General features: G+C 52.2%; 2 protein-coding genes across 10 annotated transcripts in view; one reads left to right on the top strand and one right to left on the bottom strand.

The window, feature by feature from the left end:
- Positions 1 to 544: 544 nt before the first annotated feature.
- MRPL14 (mitochondrial ribosomal protein L14) lies at positions 545 to 11231 on the bottom strand. Of its 6 annotated transcripts, XM_082305384.1 has the most exons (3): positions 4641 to 10825; positions 3717 to 3810; positions 545 to 1191 (listed from the first exon to the last, which is right to left on the bottom strand). In XM_082305384.1, exons 2-3 carry the CDS (start codon positions 3788 to 3790, stop codon positions 825 to 827), a joined length of 441 nt encoding a protein of 146 aa, XP_082161510.1. In that variant the 5' UTR covers positions 3791 to 3810; positions 4641 to 10825; the 3' UTR covers positions 545 to 824. The 6 variants fall into 6 exon arrangements, 3 of the variants coding, with proteins under 3 accessions (XP_082161510.1, XP_082161511.1, XP_082161512.1); XM_082305385.1 differs by lacking the exons at positions 3717 to 3810; positions 4641 to 10825 and adding an exon at positions 11156 to 11231; XM_082305386.1 differs by lacking the exons at positions 3717 to 3810; positions 4641 to 10825 and adding an exon at positions 2485 to 3705.
- A 90-nt stretch (positions 11232 to 11321) lies between these two features.
- TMEM63B (transmembrane protein 63B) overlaps positions 11322 to 22008 on the top strand; it is a 48605-nt gene continuing 37918 nt past the window's right edge. For 2 of the 4 annotated variants that reach the window (XM_082305361.1, XM_082305358.1), the window contains exon 1: positions 13024 to 13041. The gene's annotated coding sequence lies outside the window, so the exon portion shown is untranslated. Of the gene's footprint in view, positions 11456 to 13023; positions 13042 to 16071; positions 16091 to 22008 lie in introns of those variants that run through there. The other 2 variants (XM_082305359.1, XM_082305360.1) reach the window with 2 other exon arrangements.

Genomic DNA, 22008 nt, shown 5'->3' with positions numbered 1-22008 from the left:
GTGCCCGAGCTGGGGAAGCTGGACAACAGCCAGTCTCACCAGCCAACATCACAGACAATGTCTGACGCGGTCCCGAAAAGCAGTCCAAAAGGAAGCTTCTTCCTGTGGACCTTTCAATCGGAACCCAGCCCTTGCACTACTCGGAGAACACAATCTCCTGAGGCCGGTGAGGCAGATGGAGAGCATAGGCTGCATCTCAAACCTGCCCCATTCACCTCCCCTTCCTACCTCTGCTTCCCCACCTCGGGCATACCCTCTTCAACCACACACCGCTGAAGCTGTAGGCCATCACACTCTCCCAATTCTGATTCCTCCTAAAGACTTTTCTTAGGCAAAGACGTAGAAACTAATCCTTTTATTGAATGTGCCCAAGGCACCAAAAGTTCATTGTATCTCTCTCCTACTCTATGTGAATCCATTCTGCAGACCCCAGCGTCACCGGGCCAGGGACTGTGCTTTCTGTCCTGCTCCTGGGGAACTGGAAAAGGCAGAAACAGCGAAAAAGAGAGCACAAGCAGTACAAAACAAGGAGGATTTTCATGTTCTCAATTTTAATGATTAGAGACCAAATTAACACCACTGGAGCAGTAAGGGTGAAGGACCATTTCCCACATTGCAGATGTTCTGTGAAATACATCAACCTTCTTTTGGAGAAAAACAAGGTATTTCAGCATTTAAACTAGTTGCTTGTAATTCTTAAACAGGAAAAGAGGCTCTTGATGAACCTCAACTTTTTCACGTTTCACCATTTTCTAGAAAAGGACCAAGGAACAGCTACTGTATGAAAGGATATAAACAGGATTGCCAGAGACCTTTCGTAGCTTTCATACAAAGTTGCGGGCAATAGCCAATACTTTGGAGAACTCTCCTTCTTTCTGTCGCAGGATATAAGGTATTGGTGTTTTTATTCTAGTCCCTATTGGATTTCCGTTGTCTTCTATGAGTACCACGTTGTTGGAATCAAATCTAGGTGTCATGGGGGGGCCAGGCATCTTGTGCCCTACAATTAAAGCCTTCTTCTTTTCTCCTTTGATAGCCAGAAGGATCTTATCTCCTACTTTGCCAACTCCGGTCTTGTTGTACACGTGGATACATTTCGGTGGCCGGTGGTAGGGCGTGTTCCCCAAGGCGCTGTTGTCCACCACTCGCACGCGGGTGAGTTTCTGGATTGCTCGGCATGCTCCAGTGACACTAGCAAAAGGCAGGAAAGAATAAGAGACAGATCTCCTCAATAATCCTTGGGGAGCAAGGGCAAACCCAGCACAGGATCTTGTCATTACACAAACCACTTGGAAGGCGCCAGCAACAAATACATACCACATGGGTGACACATTTACTGCATTCAATGTGCTCTTTGAAAGCCAGATGCTACTTCGGGCTTTGCACAGTCTTCACTGAATGTCAAACATAAAACGACCGTTCTACTCTGAAACACGACTAAAAGATGGTGTGAAGAGTGGCTTGCATTTACTGAGCTTTTTAGCAACTGCAGATGATTCCATTCAACTTCAATTTACAAGCACAAAAATGTGCTTGCTTCTGCTACAAACAGCCTACAGGAAGCTAAGACTCAAGTCAGGCTCTTTCAATCTTGTACACAGTCCCCAGCAATAAGGGCTTTTCTGACCAATCTTCTTTTTGGTGAAGTCTACAAGGGTCTCCCATCTTATTCTGCTCTCAGTGAGACCTCTGAGGTCCTGCTGTGGCTGTGCTAAGCTGCCACCAACTAGAATCTAACAGATCATCACCTTCCCCATGTGGGAGGAACCCAGAGAGACGCAGTCTCTTCTGTATCTGTTTGCTCTGCGGGATTATCAGGAGTAAGAAACAACAGAAATAAACTGCACAATACTAAGTTGTTAGATCTGACTCTGAATATGCTTGGGAACAGCAGGAATAAACCGAGAAATAATTCAACCTCCCTTTCAGGAACAGCTATTCTTTTATCCAGTAAGCTCAAATTCAAGTGATTTGTTGCTTCTCTTCAAAGGACACCCAAACACAGACCATCGGAAAAGCAGGAAGATCCTTTCTACTGCTAAACAACTGCTTTGCAGTAAGCTACTAGAAACATGCTGGCCAGACAGCTGCAAGAATGCCAAGCTTCTGTCAGCTGAACTACTCGAACAGACAGCATATAGAATCAACCTAACCGTTCACCTTGTTTTGCAGAGCAGAAGCGTGTACAGTAAATAAAGACCAATGGGGACCACCACCCCTTCTTGAAGACGAAGGACCTGTATTTGCAATGCTGCCTAGAAGAAGAGCAAGCCATCCCCTGAGTATCAAACACAGTGTGGATGGACATCAGTTGAAGCAGGCATTTTTACATGCAGCAAGGGAAGGCCAGCTGGGTCAGTCTGCATTAGTCTAACTGCTCCAGAGGTCTCGTGCTGCCTTTCAAGCTCTGTTTCCTGCAGCAGAGGCCTACCCCAGCTTTCCTCTACAAGAGGACACCTCTCTTCTCTCTCAGAAGTCACTCACCTCTGCAAGCAGCCACCCTCTCCCATCCTATCCCTTGGCAGGGACTGTGGTATAGCACACTCTCTATCCTCCGCCTGCCAGGCTGTGGCTGCACAGCAGGGAAGGCAGCAGGGAGGAGCCTGGAAAGGGACAAGAGTGTTGTCGCAGGAAGGAGAAGGGGAAACCTAGGTGGGACCACGTCCACAACGCAGCAGTAACAAACAGCTCTAAGTGTGATTGCCCAGGTACCACTAGACAAGAGTAACTGCACAAGGAGGACTTTTTCCTTCTCCTCCTTCCTTCATTTCTACCACAGCCGTGGAGCAAAACCCCACCACATCCAAAGCAGGCCCACCACAAAGAAAAGGCTTCCCCATTAAGACTGCTGATGTCCCGCAGTAGCACTGCTCACTTCTGTGGACTTGGCCTCCCTCTTGCTGTCAGCGTGTATATATCCTTTAAATGTCTACTGGCCAATGCTCTCATGCAGCCCATTTACAGAGAAAGCCAGTAAGACTTAGATACCTCCTCGAGACAGCTCCTGGGACTATCACACAGCCTAGCCCTCAGCATTGTCTTAATCCCCTCTCCAGACCACAGTCATGGGAATGACTATTCTCACCCTATAAACTGAAGCCCTGACCCTTCAAAGAGCTATACGCTAGGGATTCCCCATACCCGCACCAAGTGTACTGTGGGATTAGGCTCTAAGCTTTGTGCAAGGCATTGTAAAACATGAGGTCCATAAATTTAAGCAGCTTTAAATGCCTTCAGCCTGGAACAAGGACGTAAGGAAAAATAACAAAATGGAGACTGTTAAGGTACGAGGCAATAATTTTTCAGGTTACTCTTGTTCTAAATAACTGAAATGACAAACTCTGGAATAATTTTAAACATGTAATTGGCTTTACATCAGCAGGGGATGGCTGTTGCCTTTTTGGACTTGGCTGAGAAACACAGGCACTTTCAACTTCTGCTTGCAGGCCCTTGCATCGCCCTCAAAGGCCTAAAAGCCTCCTTACAAGAATACAAAAATGCAGAGTTCAGACCACACTCAGACTGCCAGGAACCTTCATCCCTGGTTGTGTTTGGGCTCACTTTACAACCTGTGAAGGGACAACTCTGAGATTTTGTTTTATTGTAACATCTTTTTTGAAGTAGAAACACTGTATCTTACGCTTGACCTACTTAACCTCTTTCAATCAGGAAATTCTCCCAAGAAAACAAAAGCAAAAGCAGGATTTGAAAATTACCTTAAGTGTCGCTGGATCACTGTGCTGCTTAGATGGGTTAAGGATAAACCCAATCGCCTATTCAAGAGAGCCATTTGGATTCCGGTAACCCGCCCTGCGTAAGAAACAAGAGAATTATGAACTCTGGAAATTGGACAAAATCTGTATCACTTCATTTTCCGTATGTGAATCACACGCTAGAGTCTCAGCACCTCTTTAGTCACCGCAATCCACAGCACAGAGAGTGCTAACAGCATCCGCAGCACGATACAAAGCAGATCAACAACCCCTGCCTGAATTCAGCAGACAGTATTAATTCAGATGTGTATACTACGAAGCTGGATTCAATATCGCTGCACTGCAGTTTCCTGTGCAGGGAGGTAAGGGCCCTTTCTGCTTGCACTGTGAACCACTTAACAACAAGCAGGTCTGAGGATTTTGGATGTGAACCAATTTAGAGGCCGCAGTGACCAGTAACAGCTACTATAGTTACTCGTAAAAGCTACCGATGTTACCTGTAAAACCAAGCAAAAACCCAGAGATACTCTGCAGACCGGCATCAGAGCTTCAAGAAACCATTTGCCAGAGAAGAAACAAGACAAAGCTCCGCCAGTGAGGGCACGCTCCCTCTTAGCATATACGAGGTGGTCCTGGTTTCAGCTGGGATAGAGTTAATTAGGTGTTCAGCAGCCTGCCTTTAGAGACCAGCATCACACCTCTGCCAATCTTGCCCTATTAAGGCTGCCCAGATGAAACAGTTCCCTGCAGCTTTATGGTGCACGCTCGGCCTAAACTGAAACGCTACCCCAACTGCAGCAGAGCTGGGTGACGAGGTTAACCTCTGAGTTTACCATAGCCTCTTCCCCGACGACACCTACGGGGGTTCCCTAATCTCATTCTGTCGGACACGGGGACCGCCTCGCACGCGCAATCGCAGAGGCTTACCTGAACCCGCGTCACTTTGCCAGGCATCGGCTAGGGAGCGATGGCCCAGGCAGCTACTCCGGCAGATCCAAACACCGGGAGGGAACGACACGGACCTACAGCCAGTCCTCTTTCAGGCCAGCTCAGGTAAAGCGAAGACTTTCCCTCCGGCTGCAACTACCGCTGCGTGACACCGCTTGCTCAGACCTCAGCAGGCTAACCAACACGTGCTCTGCTTCTCTCCTTTCTAAAGTAAACATTAAAAATACATTGACCGCTTATCTCCCTTTGCCAGTTCTGATGAGCTTAGGGCCAAACTGTAGCAGTACATTGTAAAGCTGTTTTCTTAACTTTTATTTTAAAAACAAAGCTGACCTAACTTCTCTAGGGAGAAAAAATACCTACAGAGCCTTCCGACAGACAACGCCACAGCTGTTCTTATTACAACCAAGTAAAACCCAGGCTAAATCTTTACTCTCTGTTGTTTTTATTTTTCCACCAGTGAGTTTGCTTACTTGGAGATGTTTGTATTTTTTAGGGTTTGCGGTTGTTCTACAGCGCAAGCGTTACCTGACAGCAAGATGAGAAGTACTGGAGACGTGCACCACCGCAAATTTGTAGCAGCACTCCCTGAGCAAAGCACACAATATGTGGCAAACAGTCTCGCCTGTCACACAGGCAGGTTTGGAAGAGATCAGCAACAAAGCTTACATTTATTTGCTAAACAAAGCCACTTTTCTGTGGGGTAGAAGATCTCCAGATGAGTTCAGAGCTTCCCTTCAGAGCTTGCCGGCACTGTCCCCTCTCTGAGATGAGATTCCAAGAAGGCTGAGTTTTTGCCACAGCTCCTTACCTAGCTGCATGATCCTAACAAAAACAAGACCCTGTGGTATTTACAACGCTGCTGACAATCAAGGTCCCATTACCTGGGCCTTGCTGCTGCGAGGATTTCTAAGCAAGTCCAGCTACGGTGCCTTGCTGTAAGCCCACGCCCCGTGATGGCACGGAGGACAGCCCGTGTCCCATCCTGCGCCTGGGTGTACTGTTTCCCCGTGTGAAACACAAACCCAGCGGGTGATATTGCTCCTACATCCTCCAGAACCGCACCGAGGCCCTGCATCCCTCTGGAAGACCCAACAAGCAGCAGCCAGTTGGCCTCTCTGTCATCTTTGACGGACGCTTCCCGAGGAGCCCAGCTCTACTCCCCTGGCAGGCACGGTGGCCTCGGTGGCTGTTCGTCCTCACCACTACGTAAGACCGATAGGAGAGGCGGCAGAGCAGGCGCGGGCGCACGCTCTGCCCGCCGTCAGAGGGACAGCGACGTCACGACCGGCATAGCTGGATGCGCTCAAGGCTGCATGTCAGGTCCCGAAGCGCTGCCTAAACTCTGAACTCACTCCCCACTCCTGGGAGGAGTCACCGTTCGTTTCTACCCCGTGGCAGCAGTGAAGGTTTGAAGTCACACAACTACCGGCAGAAGCATCAACAGTGCTAAGTGTCCAAGGACTGTTTATTTTTCCAGATGACTCAGCACCCCCTTCTTTGCTAAGAACTATTCCTCGGCACATTAAGATGTGTCACAAGCTAAGAAACTTCATACAATTGATTATTTAGTATGAAGCATCCTTTTAGGAACTGAGTAAACAGGGGGGATGCTTCCAATTAGCAGGAAGGTTCAGGGTGGAGGGAAGAGAAGAATGCATCTGTGGCATGGAGCACAGCATTCAAAGGGGCAAGCAGCTTCACGAACAGTGAATCACATCTGTCTGTCTACAGGCGCTCCTCAACCAGACCCAGTCCCACCGTGCTCCCTCTGCGACTGTGAACAGGGCACTCGATCTCCTCCGCCCTCAGTTTCCTCCTCTGTGGAGCGGCTAATTACTAAACGAGACTCCAAAGGGCACAGAAGCCACCCACTCTGTCACGCTGGGTGCTGCCGCACGCGTGCTCCGAGTTGGTGCCAAAGTTGAAGAGCCGCTATACAGCGACGACAGCCATCGCCCCCGGCACCTCTCTCCTTCCCAGCACTGATGCTGCCTCGCACCGGGAGGCCTTAAAAAGGCTCAGCAGAGGCTGCACTTAGCACAGGCAAAGGGAATGCATGTCACCCGAGTCTGCTTCTGAAGGTGGCTCTCCCCAGGTCGTCAGGTTTCAGTGCTCAGAGGTATATGGGAAGAGTACCCCCATAACCCTGAAGCACAGGAAAATTTGCAGGAATTCCCAGAAATCTGCTGTCGGTATTGCCCAGCTGATACAGGAGTGCAGCCTACAATACCCTGGATGGGAAAAATACCACCGCTGCTTAGTACTTAGCCACTAATACACTCCTGACCACGGAATTATCTTGGAAGGGACTTTTGGAGGTCATCTAGTCCAATCTCCTGCTCAAGTAGGATTAATTTCCAAGTTGTTCATGTTAGGCAAGAGCAGTATTTAAACAGACACTATCCTAAAATGAAAGGCCCAACACAAAGGCAACTATTGATGTAGCATAGGCCACATGCAGCTGCACCAAAGCACTGGTAAAGAACCGTGCAGAGCAACCTCTCTCCCAGCTCCTACCCTGCTGCCCCTAAATTCTAGCAGTGGCTCTATCTCATGGTTAGAGAGACTACTTTCTTAAAACTGGAATCGTAGAGATGCTTTGCTTCTCTCCACATATCAGTTAGAAGTTAGCACAGACCTCAGACTGAGTTCAGAGTAAGATTCAGAAAGGGTGAAGGAGTCTGTTGATCAAATATTCACTAAAATGACCCGATTTCTACTTCACTGAATAAGTCTCAGCACGCAATAACCTGCTGCAGCAAACACTCCCTTCTCAAGGGCCCTTCAGCCTTACCCCACATTCAGTGCAGCAGACGGACATCAAATTCCAACACCACACAACAAAGGAACTCTTCACCAGTTATAAACCTCTGGAAGTTATTTACCCACTGCACCATTTTCAAGTGCCATACTAAAGCTACCACCTTCACCATTTTCCCTTGAGATTAAAGAACTAACTTATATTTACTGCAATCTTGAGTGGGTTTTGAATGGAGGAGTTCTGGAAAATTTCATCCCAGCTAACAGAAGCAGGCCACATAAAATAATTTTGTCAACTGCATGCAAACACGCAAGTAGACCTCCTCAGGGAGCCGAAACAAAGCAAGAACATCTTCCACATAGGGAGGGGAGGATTGCATACTCACTTTGAACCAACCTCAGGGCACACAGTACCAAGAAAGCAAGCCCTGTGTCCCCCCAACACACATTTCCATCACCTCCCTTTTGCTGGCTCTAGCATTCATGTAAATCAGTCAGTTTTCAGCTAGATCAGCTCCCTGATCCAGCTCATCCCATGGCTGCATGAACGCTGCTGCAAGGGAATGTGGCAAAACAGAAGACTGGGACTTCTCTTTTCACTGCCAACCCAGACTTACATCGTGATGGTATCTCTGGAGAAACACCAGGAGATTTGGACAAGAAAAGGATATCTTTCATTTCAGCAAAAATACTGATGTGCTTCACAAGAATGGTCTGTATGAATCTGCACTCTTAACACAGCCATGGGAGCACGAAAAAGGTCTGCATCTGAACACTCAAGAGGCCAGTGCAATGGCTCTGACAAAGTTTTTATCAGTGGCATATACCCTAAGAACCAGTCAAGATGCAGTTCTTACCCTGCCTGCATCCTAGAGTAAACGTACTTTTAAATAGTGCTGTTACCTAGCAATCCAGTGTTACTTTCCTTTTTGATCACAAGTTTTGGAAGTGACACCTGCTCCCTATATTCCCAAGATCTGCAGTTCCACAACCATTCAGCTCTTTCTTTTCCTTCTTTCTGCTAGTAACTCATCCACACAAACAGGCCCCAGGGAAAACCAATGGATGTTGCAAAGCAAATGCTGAGGCCTACTACCCAAAACCTACTGTGAAACATACAAAATAAAACAGGAAAAACATTCTTCACTTTAATAGTAGTAACCTGATCTGCACAGTCAAACAATGGGGGCGAACATCCCCTTTATTCTTCTAAGAGACCAAAATAGACAAGCTCCGGGCACCACAAAGATTTGAACCGCATCTGTCATCCATCATTAAAATGCAGAAAATAAAGCCAAGACAATACGCACGATGCAAATACCTAAACCCCTACTCTGCCACTGCAGGTTTATTTATAGACCGTCTGCCAGGGTGAGCTGCAAGAGCCAACTGCGAACTACGGGACTCAATCCATTCACAGCTCTCCTCATAAAGGAAACAATGTGATGAAGGGCTTGCGTGTGTTAAAAATACACAAGATATTCATTACCAAGACATAACTGGTTTTACATTAATGACAGCCAGAAAGGCCAGGATTCACAAAGAGGAATTAAGTCTGTTCGAATTCTGTTTATGAATAGGATTAGCTATTAAACAGGATATTTATTGATCCGAGTTACCAACAGAAACTCATTACAGGTACATCTGTTAACAATTTTGAAGCAGAACACACTAATCTCATTTTCCAGACCACAATCAGGAAAGGCAGATTAAAAAAGACCTGAATATCTTTAACGGAAAACTTATTTTTGACATTTTAAGTATCCAGAAGTCCTGACTCTAAGGTACTTATGGCTCTTATTGTTCCAGTATCCGAGCACCTTAAACCATTCTGTATATTCATATTCACAGCGCTGTACTAAAATAGGAAGGGATTATTCCGAGTGCACCAGCAGGAAATTAAGCTACAGAGAGCGCAACTTCCTCTCTGAGGTCAAAGGGAAAGAGCGGTAGAGCAGGTATCTAATTCCAGACGCTCTGCTCTGGTACGGTCTGCGGGGCTGGAGGTGAAGCCCAGTGAGGTCCTGCCTTGTCCACGTCTTTTGGCATTCCATGTGAATTCAGAAAACCGCTCACAGTCCCATAATTTAATGCTGCTCTCACCTCTCAAATGTATCTTTATTACTTCTAAAAGTACTGAAGTCTCAGGAACAGGACAATAGGTGGCAAGCCACAGACCACATTCTGTTCCCAGCCCTGACGTGGGTGACCAGGTCCCAACCAGCAAGGTGTGATCACAAACCAGACAGCAGTAACCATGCTGGGGGAGCTGTGGCTCAACCATAAAAAAAAAAAAAAAAAAAAAAGTCAGGAACCACTGACCTAGGCTAGCTGTTCACAGAACAAAGAACGATAGCGGCTCCAGGCCTTCCTGATAAAGCTACGCCAGAAAAGGATGCCTAACAGAGACAGAATTCAGGCTTAAGAGAAAACTAAGCTGGAGACAAAGGCAGACTCATGCCGCAAGGCGGCACAGAGCTACCTGCAGCTTTGCTGGAACAAGCCTCGCTTCTCACTCAGAAACTTCCCTTAATTCAGTTTCTCTCCTTCCCCAAGAAGACCCTCCCAGGTAAGCTTGGAGAAGTCTCAAACCAGACAAGTGAACACAGCTCAGATGAGCACCTGTATCCTGGTTTTAAAAAGGCTGGCTGCCCACCTGCTTTTACTACAGGGAGTAAGTCTTTCACGCTTATAAGAAACCTGTCGTGCTGTCTTCTTCCCCAAATTGCCTCCCCTTACTCACCAGACCTCCAAAGGAGTTTTTTGGAGAACAACCAGCAAAGCACAGACTAGCACCCACACTTCCCGAGTCCCCATGACACACACGAGTAAATGCCGCGCTTGTCAGGACACAAGAATTTTGGTCCAACTTTGCTGCATGACTACTCAGTCCCACACAAGCCTAACCCCGGCAGCGCAGCCCCGCATGAACTCTGAAGCAAAGAAAGGCGCCGAAGGACACACGTGCAGTGTCAGAACAGTGTTTTCTTCCTCCAGACTGCTAGGGCACGGGCTGAAGCCCGGCGGGAGCAGAGGGTGCTGCCTGTCGGAGAGGCAAGATGCTGCCGGTCACCCCATCTGCAGCGCCCTGCGTGCAAGCGACAGGCAGGCCCCAGGCTCCGGCTCCCAGCTGCTTTTGCAAGGTGTCCCCGCTATCAGCCCTGCTGCGCGCCACCCAGCCCACGGGCCGCCCTCGGGGCCTGCGCGCCTCGGTCTTTCCAGAGCAGCTCGGGGTTTCGATGCTCCGGGCCCTGCGCACAGAGCACCGGCGAGCCCTGCGAACGGGCCGGAGGGCCGGGAGCCGGGGGAAGGGAGCGCCCGGCCGGCCCAGGCGCCGCAGGGCCCACAGGCGAGCTGCGGCCCGCTCCCACCCGGCCCCAGCGCCCGGGGGCTGCGGGGGCCCGCCCGCGCCCCGAGCGGCTCGGCCACCGGGCCGAACGAGGGCCCGGCGCCGGCGGAAAGCCTGCACCCCGGGAGCAGGCGGGCCCGGGCGGCGGGGCGAGGCCGCCCGCAGGCCGCCGGGTCCGCAGGCCACGGCCGGCCCCGCCCGGGAGGACGAAGGCCCCGCGACGGCGCCGCGGCTCAGGGGCGGGGCGCCCGCTGCCGCACGGCCGCCCCCACCCGGCGCCCGGCCCGCTCCGCTCCGCTCCCCCCCGCCCCGGCCCGCCGCTGCCGCTCCCGGGGCCGCCTGTGCGCCCCCCGCCGCCGCCCCCGGCCCCCCCGCCGCGCACCTCCGAGGGGAACGCGCGCCCGCCGCCCGCATGCGCAGCGCCGCCGCCCGCGGGCCCCGCCCACCGCTGTGCAGGGCCGGCGCCTCCGCCCCGCCCCGCCCCGCCCCGCCGGGGCCCCGCCCCAAGCCGAGCCCGGCCGAGCCCAGCCGAACCGAGCCGAGCCGAGCCCAGCCCAGGCGGGCGGTCGCCGCTCGCTCCCGTGCGCGGCGCAGCGCAGCGCGGTACCGCAGCGCCCGGCCCGGCGGGGCGAAGCGGAGCGGAGCGGCAGCCCGGGGGGAGCCAGTCCGCGCCTGACACGGGGTAAGCCGGCTGCCGGTGCGGTGCGGCACGGTGGGGCGCGGCGGCCGCGGCTCCTCTAGGCCGGGCGGGCCCGGGGCCGCAGCCCGCCGCCGCCTCGGCGCTTGCCGGGGTTGCGGGGGGTGGCAGCGGCCGCGCCTCAGGCCCTCCGGAGGGCGGAGCGGGCCGGGCCCGGCGGCGCGGTGCGGTGGCGGCGCGGAGCCCCGCAGCGGGGGCGGGCTGGGGCGGGGGGCGCCGCCTGCCATCTTGGGGCGGAGCGGGGCGGGGGGCGCGGAGCGGTCCGTGTGCCCCCCCCCGCCGCAGGGCCGCCCCGGGCTGCGTGGGAGCGGGGCGGCTCGGGGCAGCGGAGCTTCCCGGCCGCCCCCCGGGCGCCGTCCCTCGGCCGGGTAACGCGGTTGCCGCAGCCCGGGGGTCGGCGGAGCCATTTCTGCGGGGCGGCACCGGCTCCCGTCTCACCGGCGGCCGCCGTCGGGGGTGCCGAGGCCGCTTTTGTGCGTGCTGGGTCTGGCGAGCTGCCTGCCCTCCTCCGGGCGCCGCCGTCACCGAGGGCGGCGGGGCGGCAGGAGGGATGTTTCAAGGGTGGGAACAGCCGGCAAATCGCTCGTATCGCTCTGCCTCTTCTGCCCTGGAGAGCTCAGCAGAGAGCTCTTCGGTGGGGCTTGCGTGCACGGTCACGCAGCCAGGCGGCCCCTTTCTGCTCTTGTCGTGGTCACCAGCTCCTCCGAACCAGCAAACCCTGGTTTTTTCCGCCTGTCCTGGAGTGCGCCCTGGATGTCTGTATGTAGCTACCTGCTGGAGGCATCGTGCCAGAGATCTGTGACGTGGCTGCAGTCAGCCCAGTGCCCGTAGCAGCTTTGATAGCTCTCAGCTGGATGGCGACCAGGTGTTTGGGGAATTTGGGATTCTGGGCACCTCCCGCCCTTGCTCTTCCCTCGATAGCAGGAGCTGGAAGCAAAAGGCTGATCAGTGCGTGCTCGGGGTGTGCTAATTTAGCTGTGCATAGTCCACAAGAAGCCCTGCACCCTGCATTTGTCTGTTACTCTGGAAGCATCCTGCTCTGTCCTGTCGTCCTCCAGAGCAAGCGCGCGTGGGAAGCCACGGGCTGCAGGGCAGGAGCATCCCATTAGCAGCGGTCACAAAGCCACTGAAGGGTTGCACGGCACAGGTGCCTCTCGGATGGTCCTGCAGATGCCCCACCCGGGCGTGGGACAAAGCCTTCGAAAGTGCATTGCAGAGACCTGTACCCTTCCCCTCCAAATACCCATGCTGTACGGTCCCCAATAGCCTTTTATTCTTTTAATGCTTCTGAGAGAACGGGAAGCCAACTACTCGGTTCGTAACCAACTCCAGGAGGGTTCAAACCAGAAATAGCAAAGCATTAAGGACGCTGCTTCTAATGACTGCAATTAGCTGGTATCTGCCTAGGAAAGGCCTTTTTTTGTCTTGAACCTTTTAGTGGTAGGAATACGCTGTCTTTACAGGGAGAGAAGTCCTTTCTGCAGTCTTCACCTGGATACCATAGGAGCAAGATAAACATGAAAGAAGATGCCTTTGAGGGGGTTGGGAAGAGGATCTGGTTTGGCTCATGAGTATGTTTTGTTGCACTAAGTTTGCTCTATTTTTGTCTGTTCCTGTCTTCAGTAACCTTGGAAGGAACTGAAGCTACTGTATTTTCTGAGGGTGTCGGTTTTCTTGTCAAGAAGGCATTGCCGTGAGGCTTTGCAATGCTCCATTTTCTTCCCCTTTGACCAGAGTACAGTGCGACTATCCTGAAATGTCCTGAAGCCCTGAGTTGAGCCAAAAAAAGAAAAATACTGAGTCCTTTACTTCTTGTTTTTTGGTGGTTTTTTGTTGGTTTTGTTTTTCCTTCTGGGCTTTTAAAATATCCTTGGTCATATTTTTTAGCTTTCTTCAGCAATAAAATGGGCTAGGAACTTGCTTGGGGTTTTTTTGATGAACTTTTACATCAAAAGAAAAAAAAATCCTCACGAAATCGTTTCGTTCTGGGAACTAGGACTTCAAGACAATCCCAGGTAGCGTGAGATCTGCGATAAAAGCCTGAGAGCTGGCAGTGCCGAGGGCCTGCTTTTTGTCCGTTGCTAATTACGCTTTCCTTGAGCCCGGGGTAGCTGGAGTGCCTTGGGTCACGAGGAGCCCCGCAGCGTCCTGCCAGTGGCTCTCTGCCACCCTCCCCATCCCTACCGCGGTGCAACCCCGGCCCGTACGCGCCCCGTCTCCATCCTGGCGGCCAGGGTGAGGCTGTACGCTGGGGACCCGAGGGCTCTCCGCGGGCAGCACCTCCCGCTCCCAGGAAAGGCAGCCGGGACCTGCACCTTCTGACGTGAAGCCTGCGCAGCCGTGGGGTGCCTGCTTCGTGCTGGAGGAGGCCCTGGGCGTAGGATACTCCGTGTGCTGTTAATTGCAGACGGTGCCGGTTATGGATCCTGTGGCTGATTTGCATATCAAAGCATCTGAGAGCTCTGCAGTGGGTAACGGAGGCAAGGATGACAGGGCTTGCTGGAGGCTGGGGCCAGATCTTCCCTGGGGCTTTTTGCAGTGCTGGGATGAGACACGACGATGGGGATGTTTGGAAAATGGAGATTGTCTCCATGTCCTTGAATGACAGCACCGTTAAGCCTTTTTTAATCTAGCAGCTGCTTTCTAGGGGGTAGGAACTATGGAGAGAGGAAGCAATCCTTGGTGTCTGTCCCTCAGGCTGCTCCTGCCCTACCTCCTTCGCTCCAGCGAGAGCTTGCCCGGCAGCCTGCTGTGTCGAGCCCCTCCGTGCTGCCCTCCCGCAGCTGTGCCCCCTGGCCAGCGGCTCCTGTGGCGAGCGGCTGGTGTGCCAGCCCACTGCCTGCTCTCACACAAGGAGGCGGAGGCCCTGCTCGGAGCCTGAAGCAAAGGGGCAGGTTTGCTACCACCTCAACTGGCTCTGCAGGGTCCCAGGTCTTGCCTGATGGCTCAGGAGGCATTGAGGGGGGAGCAGCAGAGCCTCAAATGGGCCGTGGCTTCTGGGATGCTGTGTGAGTCAGAGGAAGGTTCGCCTGTGTCTGGTCTCAGCAGAGCTGTCTCCTGCTCCTCCCGGCTCTGGAAACAAGCCTGGGGAGCTCGGAGCTTGCTTGCAGGTTGAGCTGGAAACGAAAATGCAGGTTTCCAGGCAAGGAGTGAGGGAGGGAGTCCCTTTGCCACTTTGTTCTTCACAGGTGTGTTGCTGGTCCTGATGCTCTAGCTTTGCAGGACCACAGTGTGGGGCAGCCGGCCTCTCTGAGGGTAGGTCTGTGTTCCTCGTGGGAGCACCGGTTGCCCGAGACTGCAGCCCTTGGCCTCTCTCCCATGCCCTGTGCAGCTCAGGCTCTTGCTGGAAAGGACTCCTCATCTCGCCAGCCATATGGGGAGTTGGTGCATGTAGGAACTGCCTTGAGCGTGGCCTTCTCAGGAGGCACCTCTTTGCCTGCAGCCCTTGTCCCGTCAGCAGCTCTCTGGCTTGCTCGGGGGAGTGAGCCGGGGGGGCAGGCCTGATGCATTGGCTAGAAAGTTGGTTAAAAGGAGAAAAACAAAAATCAAGGAATGAAAAAGAAACGCGCATGTGTGTACGCACTCTGCAACAGAGAGAGGGCGAGATTCATGAAGCCGGTGCCAAGCTTGTAGAGCAAAGGCTTGCAGTATGAAATGGCTTTTCTCTGAGCCTGCAGGCCTGCAGTTGGCACTGCCTTCTCACTTCGTGTCCTTCCAGTGTGGAGCTGGGTGTCTGCCCTCTGCTCCAAATACAGATTAGCTGCAGGAAGCCTGAGACTCTCTTGCTAAGCGTGAGATGTAGAACATTTTCCTCCGTGCTTCTCCATGCAGCACTCCCGGCTCTTCGCAGGGTTATCTTTGCATGCTTGTTATGCGTTCCCTGCACGTGATTCCTAAGCAGTGGTGGAAATACTTCTGTTCTCCCCGTGGCTCTTGCATGTTGATATTGCCTGCCTGCCATTCCACCTCTTCTGCTTTCAAATCCTTTCCTCCCCATCCCTTGTAAAGCCAGGTGGGGGAGCAGGAATGCTTTCCCGGTATCCCAGTGCTCTCCCTAGGCCAGGCTCTTATAGTGGCTACACAGCTTGTATGGGCAAGATGGGGATCCTGCTGGCTTAGCCCACTGCATCTTTTGAGCAAGGTCTCCTGTTCTTGATGTGCTTTGGTCTAATTGTTGATGCCAGCAGCTTCTACCCACGTGGTTGTTGTGCTGGGAAGAGAGAGAGGTCTTGTTTTATGCGTGCTGGTTTTCCCCAGAGAAATTGGCAGTTGGTAGTATGGGTCTGGCTTAAAGCAAGGTTTTGAAGATGCCTCTTTTTGTGGCCCGATCTGGGGAGATGTTTGTGCTATTGCATTAAAGAAAGGGGTTGGATCTCTTAAGGGACTGTGTATTTGAAAAGCGGCACATTGCATCAGCACCACGAGAAAGCAGCTGCAGGCAAGATTCATGTCTGTCTGTTTTCGGTACGTTCTGCAGTTACTTTCCTGAACCACCACAATCATGCTGCCTCCGAGCAAAGAACCTCTCTGCCTTTCTGTGGCTGGAAGAGCAGCTGCTGCGGGTCTTTCCTGTCTGACTGTCACTCCCTAGAAGGACTGTCTGTCCCTGGAGCTGCTCCTGTGAGTCCCTGCGCTGGGTGTGCTCATCCCCTCTGCACCCCTGTAATTCTGTGTGTGGAGCAGTTGCTTTCTTTGACATCCCTTTCCCCTAGGGATGCTCCCGCTGGGTCTGTGCAGGTCTCTTCTCCTGGCTCAGTGCAGAGCATCGCCCTGCAGACAGCCAGCTGCCACCAGCGATGTGACCTCTGGCTCCATAACGCCAACAAGGAGACCATGTGCTGTTGCTCGTGGGGAGGTGGTGTGCTCTCTCGTGTTGACCTGCATGGAGGAGCAGCTCTGACAGGCTCCCTTAAGAGCATCCCACTGTCTCCTGATGTGTTGCTGACATGGGTCAGGGGGAGGGTGCTACTCTTGGGTGGAATTTCTTACCAGAGTGCATTTAGTAGGAGAGTCGCCTGTTGGCCTGGCCCCGCTTTTGCTAATTAAAGAGAGGCCTTTAGTAGGCTCTGTCTCGGGTCCCTTCAAAGCCAGGGGGCGAGACAATCTTGGCGTGATCTTTTGCTTAGAGGAAACTCGGATGACAGTGAGCCTTGTCTCCTGGTTGAAATAATTAGCAACACCTGATGTCTTCTGCTTGGAGGTCAGACAGAGCCTGGCAGTGGCGCAGGCTGGGGAGGTCTTTGCAGCTGACCTTAGGATGCTTGGGCTCTTGAGCCAAAAATTTAGTGCCTTTGGGTCCCAAGGAAGATCTTAAAAGGGATTCACCCCTCAACTCCCTGTGCATATGGTCTAGACTTCCTTTGTGTGAAACCATTGGACTCTGGCGGCTCTCAGGTGATGCTGGTGAAGCTGACATCTTCCCCAGGATGCCTGCGTATGCAAGTTGGTGATTTTGTTTTGCTAGGCTCTTGTCTATGCTCGAGGCATAGACCTGGAAATGAATTATTGTGTGTCTGCTGAACTGCGGTAGCTGCCCAGGGGCTCGCTATTACTCACAACGCAGAAAAGGCAGCCTGAGTTGGCATGACTCGCAAAGTTATAAATTTGGGAGGAAGGAACTGGATTTGCGGTGGATGTGAAACTCTGTGTGAACTCCCAGCGAGGGCAGAAGGAGCTGATGCAGCTATTGGATAGAAGAAGGAATTGGGTGCTGGCTGCGTGGAAAAGAGGAACAAATAAAATGTGACAGTAAGAACTCTGTCTTCACCTTGCAAAGAAGGTCAGGGGTGACGAGGTACTTAAAGGAGTTAATTTTAAAAAGTGACTCCAAGCACAAGTCAGAACAGGTGACAAGATCAGTTAGGTAAATTAGATGCGGGCATGTGGGCAAAGCCTTATGAAATGTCCCTGGAAGTTCTTAAAGAATAGACTAAGGCAACTTTAGCATGGTGAGCACCCACCTTAGGGAGCATCCAGTGGAGGGAGATCCCAAGGTTTGATCCCTTGAAATACAGGGAGAAAGAATGGGACTACAACCAGCCTGTCTAAATAAACTGGAATAAACAGTTAAGCAGTTAGTGTTTATCCTGTTAAGGAGGTGGGAGAAGATGCTGATTAAAAATCCATCAGCGTGCATTTGTCTGGAACGTATCACATCAAGTCGGTCAACACCCTTGCCTGAAAAGGATGGCTTGCCTACTGGCTGAGCGGGGGCGGTGGATGTGATAGATCTTTATTTAAGTCTGTCTGTGTCACTGACCCGAGCGTCAGCCTCGTAAACAAACAGTCAAGGGGTGGGAGATAAGAAGCATCTCTCAAGTGGGCCCACAATTAGTTGAAAAGCTGTACTTGGTTCCTGTCTGATAAGGAGACCCTGGCTAGGCAGGGCAGGGGAAAATGTTGGCATGACCAGGGTTTGTGAGCAGGATGAGTTAGTGCTCTGCTGGAGAGGAGAAAAACATGAGGCAAGCCTTGTGCCAGGCTGTATGAGGAACGACACCTCTAAGGTGCAGGAAGCAATTAGTGCTCTCCTCGGCACAGATGAGGTGTTGCTGAAGGACCAGGCTCAGCTGTAGATGCAACCCTTGGAGAAGGATGTGCGCAAACAAGAGTATCCAGGAAAGCAACAGAAATGATTAAGGCCTTTAGAAATACAGTGTGGGAGGAAGGATGAGAAGAACCAGGACTGTATAGCCTGAGAAAGAAAAGATGGAAGAGGGAACTTCATGGTCTTCAAGGATGTAGAGCAATGTACTTCTAGAGGACTGTAGCCATGATGAAGACGGGGCAGGAAGTCACTTCACCTGCAGTGAGGGAGTTCAGACTTTGCGGTTTTCCACGATATCAGTTGGGATGATGAAGCAGAAGAGGAGGCTATCTTGAAGGGGTTTTTTATGCTTTTGGGGGGGGGTGGGGAGGGGGCTGTTTGTTTTAGAACAAACTAGCCCAAAGTCTGTAGATATGGATGAGTTGCAGCTGGCTGTGCCTGAAGCAAAGAATCTCACCAGATGACCTATTCAGGCCCCTTCAAGCCTGGCAGTTATGTGAAATGTTTGACACCTGGAAAGGCAGCAGTGAGTAGCCCTAGCAATGAGACTTTACTGCTGTAGGAGGTGCTGGGGAGACTGGTACTAAAATACTCAGTCTAAATCCAGTGTCAGTGCTCAGAAAAGGGTGCTGAAAAATTGAGGAGAATGCAGAAAAGAGTTACAAAATAATCTGAGGGCTGGAGAGAAAGCTTTATGGTGAGAAACATAAGGAGATCAATCTGTTTATCTAATCAAGGAAAAGATTAAGGTGGGACTTGGTTATCCTGCATAAGCATAGCATATCTTATGACTGTGTATCATTAGCTTGGTAGGGTAGAAATGCCAGGCCATGAAGAGTGGTAAGAAAAACCCGTGGTGAGATGCTGGGGCTGTCGTCACCTTCAGAGCCGTGCAGCCAGCTCTCCCTTCTCCTCTTGCATGGGTGGAGGTCCCTGTCTTTACCTGTTACCACTTCCTCGCTGCACCCCTGTTCTCTGGGTTTCAAAGCCCTCCTTTTTTGTTGCTCCTGCCTTGGTATCTCTCTAAGCTCTTTCCTTTAGACTCCTCTACCTTATGAGGAGGCATCTCCAGTAAAAGAAAGTGCTATCCTGGCCCCAGCTAATGTAGGGTGATGCCCTGACAAACCTGTCCCCGCTCGCCATGCCCGTGCCTCTGAAATTTTTCCCTGCCTCTCCTTGCCCCAGCCCGTCATCCGCCTCCGAGTGATTTATAGCATCCCTTCCCTCGTGGCACCCAGCTTCTTCGCCAAACAGGTACCTGGGAGCAGCCAGCACCTACCACCTCTCCAAACTCAGCGCCTGGGTCGGTGAAATTGATGAATGAAATCAAATGTCACCCTCACCTCTTGTTCCTGCCAGCCTGTAGTCCAGTGCTCTGTCACTTAGAGCTGCCGGTTTATTTAGGGTCATTATGCCCGTTTTTAGTCCGTGAGGCAATGTTTCTGCTTCAGCCCAATGAACAAACCTTGAGAGGGAGATTGGGTGAGATGCCACAGCAGATGGCTCACTAAAATCTTGCTACATCCACAACTTCCCTTTCACCCACTAACGCTGTAATGCTGTTAAAAATAAAGATGATCCAGCGTGCCTGACAGGATGTATCCCTTGTAAATCCCTGCCGCCTAGTGCTCCTGGAATCTCATGCTCTCGTATCTTCATGTTTTATTATCGCCTGGGGTAGGAGGGGAATTTCAAAGCTAGTAGATAGCTCCTGACTATGGTTGTGAGTCAGGGGAAAGCAGATGCTTTGATGTGCTTTGAAGGAGAAAGGGGGGGGGGGGAACTCCCAGTGTTTCACTCCTTTATTTTGTTTTCTCTTGAGCTTTGTTCCATTTGATGGGAGCAGAGCTTTGGTTTGTAGGAAATAACCCCGGTAAGTGTTCGTGTTGTCTCCTGGGGAGTGGAGTGCTACAGGGTGGAACAGCCTGTGTTGCTCCAGAAGAGTCTTGTGGGGCAGCAGCCACGGCTCAGCTCCCCTCTGTTGGGCATGGGGTGAGGGACACACCTTGGCAAATCAAAGGCATAAAAACGTGGTATGGTAGCAATACTTGAGCATGGTCTAGGCCATGTCTGTGCAGTGCATTAGGTGTCTCCTTCAAAACACCTGCTGCTTCTGGCCTGCTTGATGTGTAGGATTGCCTGTTTTGATTGTTCTCCTGATACCTTATTTTGGCAAAAATGCTCCTGCTTCTCAGCCTGGCTTATTCCACCACCTCAAAACACCGAGAAGCAGTTTTGCCAGTATAACTGCACCTCCATCAGCAGACTTATGCCTGTGGAGACATGTAGGTTGCTTGGGTCTTTCCCTTTGTGTCTAACACAGCTGCGCTCACAGATGTCTCTGGGGTTGGCTGGGTGTAAAAGATCAAATAGGACCTCTATTTGGAGCTCAGAAATCTAGGGAAGAGAAAGGATGGGGCAATCAAAGTAGAGGAGGTGTGCAGTTTTAATGAGCCTGTTTTGAAAATATATGGGAGTGACTGATGTATGGGTAGGAAAGCAGTGCTGGAAGTGCATGGCTGGTAAATAGAGAACAAAGCAGGGTTTGGACAGCTTGGGGAGAGGGGGCTTTGCTATTTGGACTGCAGCACGTATGCTCCCTCTCGTTTGCACTGCATTTCTTGGAGCAAGAAAAGGGATTTTTAAACCTGTTGAGTGAAGGTAGACTCCAGCGCACCCAAGCAATGGTGCAGGTAGCGCTGTGCGTTGTGGCCAAATGGGTGTGTGGACTGGAAACTCCCAGCCTAGTCCTGAGAAGCTACTGCAGGGGAGTGAGCCTGTCTGGCCCACAGCAAGCACGCCTGCCAGCCCTTCCCTCTGCTCCCCTCCCTTCCCCCTGGCTGTTTCCAGCCTGTCAATCATCTTGATCAACCTCTAATTGCCTCCTAGCCCACCTCAGCATTTCAGAGCATCCCTTGACTTGCAACCGAGTTACCGATTGCGAAGCCCGCCCTTCCTGCCAACCCCTCCTTGCAGAGTTGGCTCTGGAGCCTCTGAGCAGAGCTCTGGGGCAACACCCTCTCCTCCTACCCCAGCACCGGGGCTCGGCTGCCTTGTTATTCCTGCTCTGCCTCCCCGCTGAGAGGTGTGTGCGTTTTAGTGCCCTGTTTTGCCTGCAGGAGCCTCATGCCGGGCAGATTTCAGGATCAATGAGGGTTTGAGACTCGAATGTGGCTGGAGGGGGGTGGTTTGGGGTTTTTTGTTTTTTGTTTTTGTTTTTTTTTTTTGTGGAGGTTTGGGGTTTTTTTAATCTACTCCTGCTGCTTCTTAAGGCATGTGTCTTGGGGATGGTGGGACAGGAACTTCTGCCCCATCCCGTGGTAACCCAGCAGGCGAGAAGGTCCAGGAGGAGGCCCTGCTGGCACACGATGCTGCTGAGCCTCCCGCTCCTTCCCCAGCGCTGCGGCACTGAAAAAAGTACCAAAGGGAATAGCTGAGACACGGTTTCTACACTCCTAATCCAGTGACTGTGGATGCTGGGGGAGAAGAGCAGTGGGCCACAGAAAGTGGTCAGGCATATGTACTGTCTCTGTTGGGATCCCCTTGTAGGGCTGGGGATTGGCCTGGTCCTAACGTAAACCTGAAGTCCTCTCCAGGGAGGGAAGAACTAAAGGAGAGAAGGCGATGGTGGAGACAAGTGGCAGATAGCAGGAGGTGACTTGTAGGAGCTGTGCGAGGCGCAGAATGGAGAGCCCGTGGATGGGGAACAGCAGCCATCAGGGCACCGTGCAGAGCACCCCGCAGCTCCTCGCAGGTACCCAAAGGTGGACGCTGCCTGCAGACAGGAGAGGCTGTGCCGGGGCTGGCGGGGGGTCCAGTGACTCAGGCCACGGGTGGACAGGGAGTGTTTTATTCCTTCTTTCGCACTCCTTGAGGCAAACTTGCTGCTCGGCGCCACTGCCCCCTCCCTTGAGGGCAGGGAGCGTACCAGGTCCTGAAGAGCCTAACCGCTGACTTGGATGTAAACCAGCAGTGGTGAAACTTCATAAGG

This window comes from Platalea leucorodia, assembly GCF_965183815.1.
Source record: "Platalea leucorodia genome assembly, chromosome: 3".
Lineage (NCBI taxonomy): Eukaryota > Metazoa > Chordata > Aves > Pelecaniformes > Threskiornithidae > Platalea > Platalea leucorodia.
The sequence above is the reverse complement of the archived record's forward strand: the minus strand, read 5'-3'. Positions and strand labels throughout refer to the sequence as shown.